Source organism: Pelobates fuscus, chromosome 10, assembly GCF_036172605.1.
Source record: "Pelobates fuscus isolate aPelFus1 chromosome 10, aPelFus1.pri, whole genome shotgun sequence".
Taxonomy (NCBI): domain Eukaryota; kingdom Metazoa; phylum Chordata; class Amphibia; order Anura; family Pelobatidae; genus Pelobates; species Pelobates fuscus.
Window position 1 is genome coordinate 1929923 of NC_086326.1, and position 16958 is coordinate 1946880.

Below are 16958 nucleotides of genomic sequence, written 5' to 3' on the forward strand. Positions count from 1 at the left end.
CATCGCCATGGAGACAAAGTCTTTCATACAGTCTTTCAGTATACGGCTGGGCTCCATGGCATAGCTATCTGGGGTAGCATGGCTTTAACAGTCTGCAGAGAGGCACAAACCAGCCTTTCTGCAGGGAAAAAGAACAGGGGCCATAGTCTAAAGCCAAGAGGCGGGCAAGCAGCCCCCTCCAAGGACAAGTGGCGAGGTCGGTTTCGCCACATTTCTCCCCTTTACCATCCATACTAACAGGGTATCTGATTTTTTTTCTCTTTTCTCTCTTCTCTCTCTCTTCTATTGAAAAGTATGTATAACTCAAGCCGCATATGTAACGGGTAATTGTGTGATTGTAAAAACAAGGAAAAACAACAAAAAAAAGGGAAAGAAAGAAAAAAGCAGAAACTGTACAACTGTGCATTACCTTCCCCCACCCCACCACAATTTCTTTTCTGTAACCCACACCCCACATACCTGAACTGCATGAAATAAAATCAACCATAAATAAAGAATTAAAAAAAAAAAAAATTCTGAGGTTTTCACCGCATCCAGCGCTAAGAGAAGGCCCTCGCTCGATTCCTCATTGATATGGTGGATCACATTCAAGAGATGCCTGGAATTATCCAACCCCTGACGCACTTTGATGAAGCCTGACTGATTGTTATGAATACGTTTCAGTAGGAGAGAGCTAAGTCTGCCCGATAAGACTTTGGCGTATAGCTTTGTATCTGTATTCAAAAGGGAAATCGGTCTGAAGTTCGAGAAAATTGTTTTTTTGCCCGGCTTTGGCAAAGTGATTATATGGGCCAGAAGCATTTCTTATGGGGGGATCCAATTTGAAATCTTTGTTTAAATAAGTCTACTAAGTGGGAGCCCAATTGATTTTGGAAGGTTTTGTAATAAGCGGCTGGCAGGCCATAAGGCCCTGGGCTCTTGGCCAGGGGTAAAGCTTTGATGTGTCTGTGTAGTTTGTCGAGTGTAATAGGTTTTGTGAGGTTGTGCATTCCTGAGCCCTGCAGTCTGGGCAGATAAGTTAAGTCTAAGAAGGTATTTATCTGTAGCGTTGGGACATGTGTGAAGGAGTCATCTTTTAGGTTATACATCGAGCTATAGTATCTGAACAATATGGTCTGGGTTCATAATTTGTCGTGTGTATGTATGCTATCTTTGCGGACATTAGCAGATTTTTTAATTAGGAATCTAGGAGAGCTCCAGCTCTGTGTGAGTGGGCTAATTTTTGTGTTTTCACCTCATCTCTCTGTAGGAGGGTACAAGGTGTTGTCTGTTCAGCAAAAGTGGAAGCTAGCCTCCTGTCCACCGACTATGGGACACATACTTTGTGACGAAATTAATACTTTGCCTTTTATTCACAAGACATTTCCATGGTTTGTTTTTAGGGTTCCTATATGTGTGGGATGTATGTTTAATAGTTTATGATCTGTAACTCTAGTGCCTGAGGGATAATTAGATTAAGCAAATGTCTCTTTTTGATATGATATTGAAACACAAGGGTTTCTTTTTTTTTTCTTGTTAAAAGCTAATGATCCTTAGCATATCAAAGGACTTCCTATCTGAGAGGCAAGCAAGACATATGGCAGATGTAAGAGTTGGTTTGTACAGAGCCCAGACTTCCAGGCCACTTATGTGTGACTTCTCACACCTTACAAAATAGCTCTGTTAGAGTCCCAGCTTCAAAGAGTAACTTGGGTTGTAAGCGCCGACCTTCCATTTAATCAATAACCCCTTTTGAAATTGAAAATGTACTTTTGAGGTGTTTCAAGATTGTATGTACCTGGGAGATAATTGAGTTTGTCCTGTTCCTGACTAAATTATCTCCCAGGCACAGGGGAGGAGTTTGAGTGTAATTGTATGGAGACCATCTGCTGGGGGTCTGTGTATAACTTGGCAGTACCATGTCCTATTAAAAATATATTCCTGTTGTACCCTTCATCAAGTCTTGGCTGATGTTTGGGTAACCAAGGGCTCTGATCACTACAACGGATGTACTCAGTAGGAGTATAGGGGATCCGTTACATTGGTGGCAAGCAGCAGGATTTTTCTCCCAAATTGATATCCCAAACCAGGAAGTGCAGTGAAGGGTCCAGCAGCATCCCTCTCTGAAGATGAACTCAGGAGATGGAGCAAGCTAGCCCCTGGGCAGCGTTCAAATACGAGGAGGAGTTCCTTCGTGGGATGCAATTGCGACTGTTCTTTTTTGGCCCTGATGTGTCGGTGGAGATTGTCAGGGAACTCGAGACCCGAGTGGCCAATGTTTTACAAGCCAGAAGAGGATAGAAACTTCAGTTGGCCAAGGTGAGGTCAGAGACTGTGGGTGGAGGACTCCAGCGAATGGAACGTTGCAGCAGCCCATCAGCAGAGGTAGTTGTTGTTGGCCTTTCTCCTCATGCACATCCCTACCTGTTAGTGCAAAATCCCACCCGATCTCTGAGGTGATAAGATAAGTGTCCATGCAGGGAGGAGAATGGCAATTAGGAATAGTGTTAACAGACTGCTTTTCTTCCACATCTGAGAGCAAGTGCCCAATCACGCTTCAATGCGTTTCACCTGTGGCACCAGGCTTTCTCAAGATAGTGATTATTATTATTCAACGTACAATTATTGTAAGCACCAATAAACTGATAATTATTATTATAAACTAACAATCATTGTTACTATTAATACAGACCATTAATAATAAACTGATAATCATTATTATTATAATCCGTATTATTAATTCCTTGCAAAAAGGGTAACATGCCACTACCTTCGGACACAGCATGAGGCCATAACTTGACTACACTGTAGAACACCATAAACCAGCCCAGCTATGTGGTGGTTGTCGTAGGTAAGAGGCTGGGGTATGAGTCCTTATTACCCGTTCCCCCTTAGCTGGTACCTGCACATGGTACTTCATTACAGATAAGAAATGTTAATCAATGTGCCATGAAATGTGAATATATGTTAATGTGTAACTCAATCCAGTCAAAAAGGTTTCAGATTCCTGCATTCACTGTAATCGATGCTACCTAATCAATTTAATGACTTGAGAACGCATTTATTTCCATTGTTATGTATCGTGGATATAATTTGAAATGATTTTCCCCTCAAATCCTAATTGTGACAGATCCATCTGTATAGACTTATATTGCTGGTTCGTCTGTTTGCCTTGATTTCGTTGGATTTCCTGTCCGTATGCCCCTGTTCGTGTGTTTCCCCAAATACCGATTGAAACTACAGAACAGACGGCCACCCAGGAGAGGAGTGTGCTGCTGGTTAACCTCTTGGCCCCAATTAGAACGTTGTGGTTAACCGCAGACACCTCTCCATTCCATTCGTACGGGTGGTCGTCGTTCGTATGCCGACCACGAGGCGGCGGCCATCTTGGGACACGAGGAGAATCAGCGGTGTTCGGTGCAAATCTTATGGAACTAAAAACGGATACTTTATCTGCCGAACACCGCTAGAAGCTGCCGCCCGCCTTCTATTTCGTTGAGGCGTACGAACACCGGTCAGTTTGGGAGTTTCTATCCTTCGTATGGACTTTACCCAGGTAGCCGTCCCATGGAGTCATTCGTATACCGAAGGACTTATGAAAGACTTTGACTCCATGGCGATTGAACTATGTACATCGGATCTGAGCGCTATTCGGTAGGAATATGCACTCAGATCCAGGCTATCTGGGGATATGTTACACGAACTATATGCATTCGGTATTTCTGAATTTATGTATTTTATTGTATCTTTCTTATTATGTTTTAAAATGGCGGTTGTCTCTATCCTGGGAGATAATTAGGTTTCTTCCTAATTATCTCCGGGATAGAGAAGAAGGATTTATGGGTAAAATGGGAAGGGCTTATATTGAAGCCACTGCGATTGGCTACTGTCCAATATATTGTACAGTCTTCCACAAGGTCCCCTAGGGGAGTGTCCACCTTGTGGAGACCCGCATAAATACCGGGCAGGTAGCCCCCATTAAACACATTCCTGTTTGACCTTCAAGACGGAGCTTGGTCTCGTTTGTGGAGGGATTTATTATTGGGACAGTACTTTTCGTTATTTCTAGCTGTGGAAGGATTTCAAATGAATTGCTGATCGGGAGTTGCCACGTTCGTATGCTCCGTTCGGGAGTTTGACGATCGGCTGGATTAAAACTGCATTTCTGGAGAAAGGGGATTATTCACTAAACGGCGGCTTCATTCCCCTGGCGGTGAGTGTCGTAACACTAATAATCTGAAGAACCGTTATATTCAATAAAATATACAGAAATGGAAAACTAGACACATAAAAATAATTGTGCAAAATAATCAGCTAGTTATTTTATGTTAAATCATTAAGTAGAATTGTCATTAATCTGTTACTGGGAAACTAATGAGACATTTGGATGTAATTAAACCTAAATGGTTACTCCAACCAAAAAAAAAAACGGTCTGACTTCTTTTTGTCAGAGTAACCATTCCTATAGCAGTTACCAACACCCCCCCACCCCAAAAAATAGAAAATAATAGAAAAAAAAGAATATCGCTAAAACTTACCTCCATTCCAGTTCTCTCTGTAGTCAATTTACCTACTGATATCATGAATGTACGTAGCAGGGAATCGCAACGCAGCATAGTATCATAAACCAACCCAAATCATCCCCCTTCCACAATAATGACAGACAGCGTAGTATGGATGAAACAGGCCACAGCATTTATTTTAACATAAATAAATTACTGCATAACACATCCATAACTTTATTTATTAAATCTCTTCTTTTCTGTAACAAAATTGTTAGAAATAAATTAGCATAAATTAACATATATACATATATGACTCCACCCATAGTGTTATACAGTGACCCAACCGCCCTTGCCAATAAACATAGAGTGGTTCCTAATCACCACTCCCTCTCACCTCCCCCTCGTCATAAAAATCATAACTTCCAATGCCTGCCATCAGCCGACCTTATCCACGCTCGATGGGCACGAGACCTCAGGCAACCTAATGTTAACCTTTGGAGCAGGGGAGGTTTGAGACCTTAAAAACTTGTTCATCTCATTCCATATACTTAAACGTAACCTCAAACTCAATTGGCAAGGACATACCCCCGGCTAGCTGTGACAAAATATACTGATAGGGCGGGCAGAAAGCTGTCTGCTGGCCCGAAATCCCAAGTGGCACTGAGGTAAGACCTCCCCCACACTAACTTACACAGAACATAACCCCACCCACAGACTCTTTCCCAACCAATCCCATGCATCTATCCCCACACTCCTACATGTGCCCTTGTCCGCTTAGCTGCGCTATCTCCCCAGGGCCTCTCCCCTTTGCTTGAAGGGATAAAGATTACCCCCATGATCACTTCAAATCAGAGGTGCTTGGAGTAACCCTTTAACCCCTTGAGGACACATGACATGTGTGACATGTCATGATTCCCTTGTATTCCAGAAGTTTGGTCCTTAAGGGGTTAAAGAACCAAAACCACTTCTGCTAATTGCACATCTTATTGCAGAGCTTATTGCAGAGCTTATTACAGAGTTTATTGCACAGCTTATTGCAGAGCTTATTGCAGAGCTTATTACAGAGCTTATTACACAGTTTATTGCACAGCTTATTGCAGAGCTTATTACAGAGCTTATTACACAGCTTATAGCAGAGCTTATTACACAGTTTATTGCAGAGCTTACTACACAGTTTATTGCAGAGCTTATTTCACAGCTTATTACAGAGCTTATTACAGAGCTTATTGCACAGCTTATTACAGAGTTTATTGCAGAGCTTATTGCACAGCTTATTACAGAGCTTATTGCAGAGCTTATTACAGAGCTTATTACACAGTTTATTGCACAGCTTATTGCAGAGCTTATTACAGAGCTTATTGCACAGCTTATTACAGAGCTTATTACAGAGCTTATTACAGAGTTTATTGCAGAGCTTATTGCAGAGCTTATTACAGAGCTTATTGCACAGCTTATTGCAGAGCTTATTACACAGTTTATTGCACAGCTTATTACACAGCTTATAGCAGAGCTTATTACAGAGCTTATTACACAGCTTATAGCAGAGCTTATTACACAGCTTATTGCAGAGCTTACTACACAGTTTATTGCAGAGCTTATTTCACAGCTTATTACAGAGCTTATTACAGAGTTTATTGCACAGCTTATTGCACAGCTTATTACAGAGTTTATTGCAGAGCTTATTGCACAGCTTATTACAGAGCTTATTGCAGAGCTTATTGCACAGCTTATAGCAGAGCTTATTACAGAGCTTATTACAGAGCTTATTACACAGCGTATAGCAGAGCTTATTACAGAGCTTATTACACAGCTTATAGCAGAGCTTATTACAGAGCTTATTACAGAGCTTATTACACAGCTTATTGCAGAGCTTATTACACAGTTTATTGCACAGCTTATAGCAGAGCTTATTTCACAGCTTATTACAGAGCTTATTGCAGAGCTTATTGCACAGTTTATTGCACAGCTTATTGCAGAGCTTATTGCACAGCTTATTACAGAGCTTATTACACCGTTTATTGCAGAGCCTATTTCACAGCTTATAGCAGAGCTTATTACAGAGCTTATTGCACAGCTTATTATACAGTTTATCGCAGAGCCTATTTCACAGCTTATAGCAGAGCTTATTACAGAGCTTATTGCACAGCTTATTGCATAGCTTATTACACAGCTTATTGCAGAGCCTATTTCACAGCTTATAGCACAGCTTATTACAGAGCTTATTGCACAGCTTATTGCATAGCTTATTACACAGTTTATTGCAGAGCCTATTTCACAGCTTATTGCAGAGCTTATTGCAGAGCTTATTACACAGTTTATTGCAGAGCCTATTGCACAGCTTATTGCATAGCTTATTACACAGTTTATTGCACAGCTTATTGCACAGCTTATTGCAGAGCTTATTACACAGTTTATTGCAGAGCCTATTTCACAGCTTATAGCAGAGCTTATTACAGAGCTTATTGCACAGCTTATTATACAGTTTATCGCAGAGCCTATTTAACAGCTTATAGCAGAGCTTATTACAGAGCTTATTGCACAGCTTATTGCATAGCTTATTACACAGTTTATTGCAGAGCCTATTTCACAGCTTATTGCACAGCTTATTACAGAGCTTATTACAGAGCTTATTACAGAGCTTATTACACAGTTTATTGCAGAGCCTATTTCACAGCTTATTGCACAGCTTATTACAGAGCTTATTATACAGTTTATTGCAGAGCCTATTTCACAGCTTATTGCACAGCTTATTACAGAGCTTATTGCACAGTTTATTACACAGTTTATTGCAGAGCCTATTTCACAGCTTATTGCACAGCTTATTACAGAGCTTATTGCACATCTTATTACACAGTTTATTGCAGAGCTTATTGCACAGCTTATTACAGAGCTTATTACACAGCTTATTACACAGTTTATTGCAGAGCCTATTTCACAGCTTATTGCACAGCTTATTACACAGTTTATTGCAGAGCCTATTTCACAGCTTATTGCACAGCTTATTACAGAGCTTATTACAGAGCTTATTGCACAGCTTATTACACAGTTTATTGCAGAGCCTATTTCACAGCTTATTGCACAGCTTATTACAGAGCTTATTACAGAGCTTATTGCACATCTTATTACACAGTTTATTGCAGAGCTTATTGCACAGCTTATTGCACAGCTTATTACAGAGCTTATTACAGAGCTTATTACACAGCTTATTACACAGTTTATCGCAGAGCCTATTTCACAGCTTATTGCAGAGCTTATGGTGCTAGGAAGATAAGCAGTTCCTTTAGTACCGAATGCTGACCCCTAATTTTCTGCTTTAGTGGTTATGGTGTTAATAAGAAATGGAATTTAACAGAAGTGAACAAAACTATTCACATTCTGCACAAGAGGAGAAAATGAACTGTAGGAAATAAGTCATTTTTATATCATGGCCGTTAATTTGTAGTTTAAATAATGACACTAAACAGACTGGTGTGTGTAAAGAGTTCACTATTTCCTATGGATAATCCAAACTTGTATAATATCACAGCTTGCCTGCACAGAACCCTTAAAGGGTTACTCCTCGTACCATGATCAGTGATTTGAAGTGGTTATGGTACCTCCAGTCTGCCCATACAGACATTAACCCCTCTGCTGCGGGACATGTAACTCCACCTCTGGCAATATAATAGGGTGTGATCAGTCAGCCAGGTGGCCAATGTGCCTTCTCTGGGCAGAATAACAGCCATTGGCTGAGAGTGATCAACTGAATTGTGACCACCGCAGGAGCCGGAAGACATCACTGGACCACAGAGAGCCACGGCACCCATGGGGACCCTAACGGCTGCTAAACAATTTGCCCCATTACAGGGGAACCAGGTTAGGGTAATCCTGGCATCATAACTATTACAACTATGACACTTGGAGAAAGCCTTTCTTTCTCTGAATCCTTTTAATAATCTTTCTATTTTTGTTCTTCAGGTTTGTCTGGCAGTAATTTGCTCCCTTTCGTGTATTAAGCATGCTCTGTTTGATACAGTATCTAACATTCCAGGTAACACTGGCTGAGACGTCACCGTTATCCTACTAAATCGAGTAGGTTCCAGCATAGGATGTCATGCCAGAGCAGTGATTCCACACACGTCAGCTACCATTAAATATTTCAATACGAGAAGACTTTATATATGGTGGAAAAAATATCCGCCACATTAAAAAACAACTGTCACGCATTTTCCATATTATAATCCTTTCATCGGATTTAGGAAGGAAATAGATTTTTTTTGTATATGTAAAAAAACAATAAAAACTCGTCCCTACCTTTATATAACAGGATCCGTCAGCCATATACAAACACCTTGGGGTTGGACAGTGTCTGAAACACAACAGTTAGTCTCTATGGTTTTCCCTGCTTCACTCCTTGAACAGAAACCAGATAGACCATAGACACTAATTACCTGTTTTCAAACAGTGTCCTAAGGTGCATGTATATGGCGGAAGCATTCTGGGTAAAAGTTTATTTTAGCGTATTTTATTATTTGCCGCTTCGTTCAGGTGTATTTTAGTGTATTTTATTATTTGCCGCTTCGTTCAGGTGTATTTTAGTGTATTTTATTAATTGCTGTTTCGTTCAGGTATATTTTAGCGTATTTTATTATTTGCCGTTTTGTTCAGGTGTATTTTAGCGTATTTTATTTTTTTTGCAAATATACTAAAAAACAAAAAGAAAAAAATAAATGTAGAGTGTGTGAATGTGTATGGTGTGTGTGTGGGGGCAGTGTGTGAATGTGTATGGTGTGTGTGTGGGGGCAGTGTGTGAATGTGTATGGTGTGTGTGTGGGGGCAGTGTGTGAATGTGTATGGTGTGTGTGTGAGGGCAGTGTGTCTATGGGGCTAGAGTTCACTCTCAACACTGCGACCACCAGGAATTCATGGTGGTCGCAGTGGTGAGAGTAAACTCTAGCCCATAGCTCCAGGGATAGAGTTCACTCTCATGAGAGCCGGAGCATTGCCGTGGTAACCGCGGCAACGCTCTGTGCTCGTGCGAGAAGGACGCAGAGGAGCCGGCTGCCCGCATGGTGCCTGTGGAACGGGGAGGGAGATTGGCTGGCAGGGGAGAGCCTTGTGGGGGGTGGGGAGGTAGTCTCCCCTCTCCTTCCCAGTCTCTCTCTTCCCCCTCTGCCTTTCTACCCCTCCCCTTGTGTGTCTCTCTCCTTTCTCCCTCTGTCTCTCTCTTCCCCTCTGTCTCTTTCTCCCCCCTTTCCCTGTGGCACTCTCCCTCCCCCTCTGTCTCTCTATTCTCCCCCTCTGTCTCTTTCTCCCTTCTCCCTTTCTCCCTTCTTTTCCTGTGGCACTCTCCCTCTGTCTCTATTCTCCCCCTCTGTCTCTTTCTCCCCCCTTTCCCTGTGGCACTCTCCCTCCCCCTCTGTCTCTCTATTCTCCCCCCTCTGTCTCTTTCTCCCCCTTTCCCTGTGACACTCTCCCTCCCCCTCTGTCTCTCTATTCTCCCACTGTCTTTCTCCCCTCAATCCCCTCCACCCACCTGAGAGGAGTCAGGGGGGCTGGCCGTGTTCCACGCTGTGGCCTCGCCGGTCCGGCGGCACTCCTAATGCTGGGGGCTGAAGGAGGAGGGAGCATGTCTCTCTACCATGCTCCCTCGCGGTTCCGGTTCCTGTGCTGGGAATTGTGGGAACCGCGAGGGAGCATGGTAGAGAGACATGCTCCCTCCTCCTTCAGCCCCCAGCATTAGTGACAGGAGTGCCGCCGGACTGGTGAGGCTGCCACCCTGTCCGGTGGCTCCAGCGCGGAATGCGGCCGCCGGCCCCCTCAGAGTGTGTGCCACCGGACTGGCCACCCGGTGGCACATACATTCCCAGCGCAGCCCCCAGGTGCCGCAGCCCACCGGGAAATTTCCCGTTATCCCGGTGGGCCAGTCCGGCCCTGGCCATGATGTGGTCACGTAGGAGCAGTGCAGGACTGGCCCACAGGGAAATTTCCCTGTGGGCCGGCATACTATCGGGCCACCTAGTGCGCACAGGCCCGCGGGTTGCACAGCATAATGACACAGTAACAGACAGGTGGGGATGCGCCGCCCTCTTGTCAGTCACAGAATGTAGCGTGGCCGAGTAGGCAGACCGCGGTAGAGGAGCTTTTGTTCCCCTACCCAGTCCTCACAGAGAGCACATGACTGCTTCCTGTCAGACCATGTAGGGGAATAGAATCTCCTCTACCGCGGTCTTCCTGCTCGGCCACACAAGGTACAGGCCTACAACGAGATTGTGGGGGGAGGGGGAGGGGTTGTAATGGAACACATGGGGGCTATAATGGGACACATGGTGGCTGGGGGGGCTATAGGGACACATGGGGGATGGGGAAGGGGCTATAATGGGACACATGGGGGCTATAGACAGTTGGTTGTAAGAGTAGGACCTGCCAAAGATGGGGTACATTGATGTTGTGGCAGGCTTATGCAATGTATGGTCATATAATGTAACTAAACCCCCATTATTTTTTGCCTAGATTAGCTGTTAAAAAAAAATCAAAAATCTGTCAGCACCAAAGTAGCTGCTTAGTAGATAAGGGAGTGCGCTGGATTTTTATTTTCACCGAATACCTACAGTCATTACAGTGGCTGGCCAGGGGTAGGATTTATTCCCGGTAACTGGCTGTATCCCCAGATTACATCAAACAATGATAGATAGCCACCCCTAGGTTGCAGTGATAGGTGAGAGTATGGATAAGAAATGTATCGTATGGGTTTTTTTTTCTCCTAAACTCTATGAATGTATGACAGTAGATACAGCAGAAGTTGTATATATCAACATAGGAACCATGGACTCACTGTTTATTATGAATAACATTATATTGTAATGCAACTTATGGCACTGTGTTCTAAATATTTCTTTGAAAAGCTGTATACGAATGGAATTTTTTATGAATTGAAAAATAAAGATTTATATATATAAAAAAAAAAAAACAATGTAATCGGTCACTCGAAGGCATGCAGACCCATACAAGCTCTGACAGCTTCTCACCTGTGTTCTGTCTACCCATACTAGCTCTGACAGCTTCTCACCTGTGTTCCGTCTACCCATACAAGCTCTGACAGCTTCTCACCTCTGTTCCGTCTACCCATACAAGTTCTGACAGCTTCTCACCTGTGTTCTGTCTACCCATTCAAGCTCTGACAGCTTCTCACCTGTGTTCCGTCTACCCATACAAGCTCTGACAGCTTCTCACCTGTGTTCCGTCTCCCCATACAAGCTCTGACAGCTTCTCACCTGTGTTCCGTCTACCCATACAAGCTCTGACAGCTTCTCACCTGTGTTCCGTCTACCCATACAAGCTCTGACAGCTTCTCACCTGTGTTCCGTCTACCCATACAAGTTCTGACAGCTTCTCACCTGTGCTCCGTCTACCCATACAAGCTCTGACAGCTTCTCACCTGTGTTCCGTCTACCCATACAAGCTCTGACAGCTTCTCACCTGTGTTCCGTCTACCCATACAAGCTCTGACAGCTTCTCACCTGTGTTCCGTCTACCCATACAAGCTCTGACAGCTTCTCACCTGTGTTCCGTCTACCCATACAAGCTCTGACAGCTTCTCACCTGTGTTCCGTCTACCCATACAAGCTCTGACAGCTTCTCACCTGTGTTCCGTCTACCCATACAAGCTCTGACAGCTTCTCACCTGTATTCCGTCTACCCATACAAGTTCTGACAGCTTCTCACCTGTGCTCTGTCTACCCATACAAGCTCTGACAGCTTCTCACCTGTGTTCCGTCTACCCATACAAGCTCTGACAGCTTCTCACCTGTGTTCCGTCTCCCCATACAAGCTCTGACAGCTTCTCACCTGTGTTCCGTCTACCCATACAAGCTCTGACAGCTTCTCACCTGTGTTCCGTCTACCCATACAAGTTCTGACAGCTTCTCACCTGTGCTCCGTCTACCCATACAAGCTCTGACAGCTTCTCACCTGTGTTCCGTCTACCCATACAAGCTCTGACAGCTTCTCACCTGTGTTCCGTCTACCCATACAAGCTCTGGCAGCTTCTCACCTGTGTTCCGTCTACCCATACAAGCTCTGACAGCTTCTCACCTGTGTTCCGTCTACCCATACAAGCTCTGACAGCTTCTCACCTGTGTTCCGTCTACCCATACAAGCTCTGACAGCTTCTCACCGGTGTCCTGTCTACCCATACAAGCTCTGACAGCTTCTCACCTGTGTTCCGTCTACCCATACAAGCTCTGACAGCTTCTCACCTGTGCTCTGTCTACCCATACAAGCTCTGAGAGCTTCTCACCTGTGTTCCGTCTACCCATACAAGCTCTGACAGCTTCTCACCTGTGTTCTGTCTACCCATACCAGCTCTGACAGCTTCTCACCTGTGTTCCGTCTACCCATACAAGCTCTGACAGCTTCTCACCTGTGGTCCGTCTACCCATACAAGCTCTGACAGCTTCTCACCTGTGCTCTGTCTACCCATACAAGCTCTGAGAGCTTCTCACCTGTGTTCCGTCTACCCATACAAGCTCTGACAGCTTCTCACCTGTGTTCTGTCTACCCATACTAGCTCTGACAGCTTCTCACCTGTGTTCCGTCTACCCATACAAGCTCTGACAGCTTCTCACCTCTGTTCCGTCTACCCATACAAGCTCTGACAGCTTCTCACCTGTGTTCCGTCTACCCATACAAGCTCTGACAGCTTCTCACCTGTGTTCCGTCTACCCATACAAGCTCTGACAGCTTCTCACCTGTGCTCTGTCTACCCATACAAGCTCTGACAGCTTCTCACCTGTCTTCCGTCTACCCATACAAGCTCTGACAGCTTCTCACCTGTGTTCTGTCTACCCATTCAAGCTCTGACAGCTTCTCACCTGTGTTCCGTCTACCCATACAAGCTCTGACAGCTTCTCACCTGTGTTCCGTCTACCCATACAAGCTCTGACAGCTTCTCACCTGTGTTCCGTCTACCCATACAAGCTCTGACAGCTTCTCACCTGTGTTCCGTCTACCCATACAAGCTCTGACAGCTTCTCACCTGTGTTCCGTCTACCCATACAAGCTCTGACAGCTTCTCACCTGTGTTCCGTCTACCCATACAAGCTCTGACAGCTTCTCACCTGTGTTCCGTCTACCCATACAAGCTCTGACAGCTTCTCACCTGTGTTCCGTCTACCCATACAAGCTCTGACAGCTTCTCACCTGTGTTCCGTCTACCCATACAAGCTCTGACAGCTTCTCACCTGTGTTCCGTCTACCCATACAAGCTCTGACAGCTTCTCACCTGTATTCCGTCTACCCATACAAGTTCTGACAGCTTCTCACCTGTGCTCAGTCTACCCATACAAGCTCTGACAGCTTCTCACCTGTGTTCCGTCTACCCATACAAGCTCTGACAGCTTCTCACCTGTGCTCTGTCTACCCATACAAGCTCTGACAGCTTCTCACCTGTGTTCTGTCTACCCATACAAGCTCTGACAGCTTCTCACCTGTATTCCGTCTACCCATACAAGTTCTGACAGCTTCTCACCTGTGCTCAGTCTACCCATACAAGCTCTGACAGCTTCTCACCTGTGTTCCGTCTACCCATACAAGCTCTGACAGCTTCTCACCTGTGCTCTGTCTACCCATACAAGCTCTGACAGCTTCTCACCTGTGTTCCGTCTACCCATACAAGCTCTGACAGCTTCTCACCTGTGTTCTGTCTACCCATACCAGCTCTGACAGCTTCTCACCTGTATTCCGTCTACCCATACAAGTTCTGACAGCTTCTCACCGGTGTCCTGTCTACCCATACAAGCTCTGACAGCTTCTCACCTGTGTTCCGTCTACCCATACAAGCTCTGACAGCTTCTCACCTGTGCTCTGTCTACCCATACAAGCTCTGAGAGCTTCTCACCTGTGTTCCGTCTACCCATACAAGCTCTGACAGCTTCTCACCTGTGTTCTGTCTACCCATACCAGCTCTGACAGCTTCTCACCTGTGTTCCGTCTACCCATACAAGCTCTGACAGCTTCTCACCTGTGCTCCGTCTACCCATACAAGCTCTGACAGCTTCTCACCTGTGCTCTGTCTACCCATACAAGCTCTGAGAGCTTCTCACCTGTGTTCCGTCTACCCATACAAGCTCTGACAGCTTCTCACCTGTGTTCTGTCTACCCATACTAGCTCTGACAGCTTCTCACCTGTGTTCCGTCTACCCATACAAGCTCTGACAGCTTCTCACCTCTGTTCCGTCTACCCATACAAGCTCTGACAGCTTCTCACCTGTGTTCCGTCTACCCATACAAGCTCTGACAGCTTCTCACCTGTGTTCCGTCTACCCATACAAGCTCTGACAGCTTCTCACCTGTGCTCTGTCTACCCATACAAGCTCTGACAGCTTCTCACCTGTCTTCCGTCTACCCATACAAGCTCTGACAGCTTCTCACCTGTGTTCTGTCTACCCATTCAAGCTCTGACAGCTTCTCACCTGTGTTCCGTCTACCCATACAAGCTCTGACAGCTTCTCACCTGTGTTCCGTCTACCCATACAAGCTCTGACAGCTTCTCACCTGTGTTCCGTCTACACATACAAGCTCTGACAGCTTCTCACCTGTGTTCCGTCTACCCATACAAGCTCTGACAGCTTCTCACCTGTGTTCCGTCTACCCATACAAGCTCTGACAGCTTCTCACCTGTGTTCCGTCTACCCATACAAGCTCTGACAGCTTCTCACCTGTGTTCCGTCTACCCATACAAGCTCTGACAGCTTCTCACCTGTGTTCCGTCTACCCATACAAGCTCTGACAGCTTCTCACCTGTGTTCCGTCTACCCATACAAGCTCTGACAGCTTCTCACCTGTGCTCTGTCTACCCATACAAGCTCTGACAGCTTCTCACCTGTGTCCCGTCTACCCATACAAGCTCTGACAGCTTCTCACCTGTGTTCTGTCTACCCATTCAAGCTCTGACAGCTTCTCACCTGTGTTCCGTCTACCCATACAAGCTCTGACAGCTTCTCACCTGTGTTCCGTCTACCCATACAAGCTCTGACAGCTTCTCACCTGTGCTCCGTCTACCCATACAAGCTCTGACAGCTTCTCACCTGTGTTCCGTCTACCCATACAAGCTCTGACAGCTTCTCACCTGTGTTCCGTCTACCCATACAAGCTCTGACAGCTTCTCACCTGTGTTCCGTCTACCCATACAAGCTCTGACAGCTTCTCACCTGTGTTCCGTCTACCCATACAAGCTCTGACAGCTTCTCACCTGTGTTCCGTCTACTCATACAAGCTCTGACAGCTTCTCACCTGTGTTCCGTCTACCCATACAAGCTCTGACAGCTTCTCACCTGTGTCCTGTCTACCCATACAAGCTCTGACAGCTTCTCACCTGTGTTCCGTCTACCCATACAAGCTCTGACAGCTTCTCACCTGTGTTCCGTCTACCCATACAAGCTCTGACAGCTTCTCACCTGTGTTCTGTCTACCCATACAAGCTCTGACAGCTTCTCACCTGTGTTCCGTCTACCCATACAAGCTCTGACAGCTTCTCACCTGTGTTCCGTCTACCCATACAAGCTCTGACAGCTTCTCACCTGTGTTCCGTCTACCCATACCAGCTCTGACAGCTTCTCACCTGTGTCCTGTCTACCCATACAAGCTCTGACAGCTTCTCACCTGTGTTCCGTCTACCCATACCAGCTCTGACAGCTTCTCACCTGTGTTCCGTCTACCCATACAAGCTCTGACAGCTTCTCACCTGTGTTCCGTCTACCCATACAAGCTCTGACAGCTTCTCACCTGTGTTCCGTCTGAGCTCCTCACACTGGCTGATATGGGGGAATTTTAGGATTTCCTTCCACTTTTTGCTCTTCCCTTTGCGTTTTCCACCACCCCCTGAAAGAAAATAATATCACTGTGATTAATTTATTGCGGATAAACAATCTACATACATGGGAAAAAAGAGAAAAACAAGAGCACATAGAGAGGACACCTGGTCTTCCTGTTACTGACAGTAACTGAACGCTGAACTTTTTAAATCTCTTCTTTGCTGCTCCCAGGTTAACTCGCTGTGCGCCAGATGTGACAGTTCACTTTCCAGCTCTAAAAGTGAGGCTTATTATACTATTATTTATTAAATAGCCAGGAGCAGCGTAGTATATAAGACCGGCCCCCGCTATGGTTTTATCTCCTGCTTTCAGCAAAGGCTGTAACTGAAATAAATGTCATATACTTTTTCTTCACCAGTGAGTACATCTCTTTTATATTTTTTATTTGATCCTAAACAGTGAGCACTACATTTTTATTTCAATTTTATCCATATGTTTTGGTGAGAACTTCTGTCACACATATCCAATATTCATGTGTACCCAAGAGTATGGATTGTTCCACTTCATGTCTATTTTTGTGATCCTTTAGTAGGCTCCAGCAATTGTGAGTGCACACCTATATATATATATTCACTTCAATTGGTGTACTCAATATACTACACTATATCAGTGTTATCTTCTA

General features: G+C 45.0%; 1 protein-coding gene across 1 annotated transcript in view; it reads right to left on the reverse strand.

Moving 5' to 3' along the window:
• Positions 1–16958, reverse strand: part of GRK5 (G protein-coupled receptor kinase 5) — a 165517-nt gene that overhangs the window by 83407 nt on the left and 65152 nt on the right. Inside the window, exon 2 of the mRNA XM_063434236.1 lies at positions 16248–16343. Coding sequence (XP_063290306.1) covers positions 16248–16343 — 96 coding nt within the window. The remainder of the gene's footprint in view (positions 1–16247; positions 16344–16958) is intronic.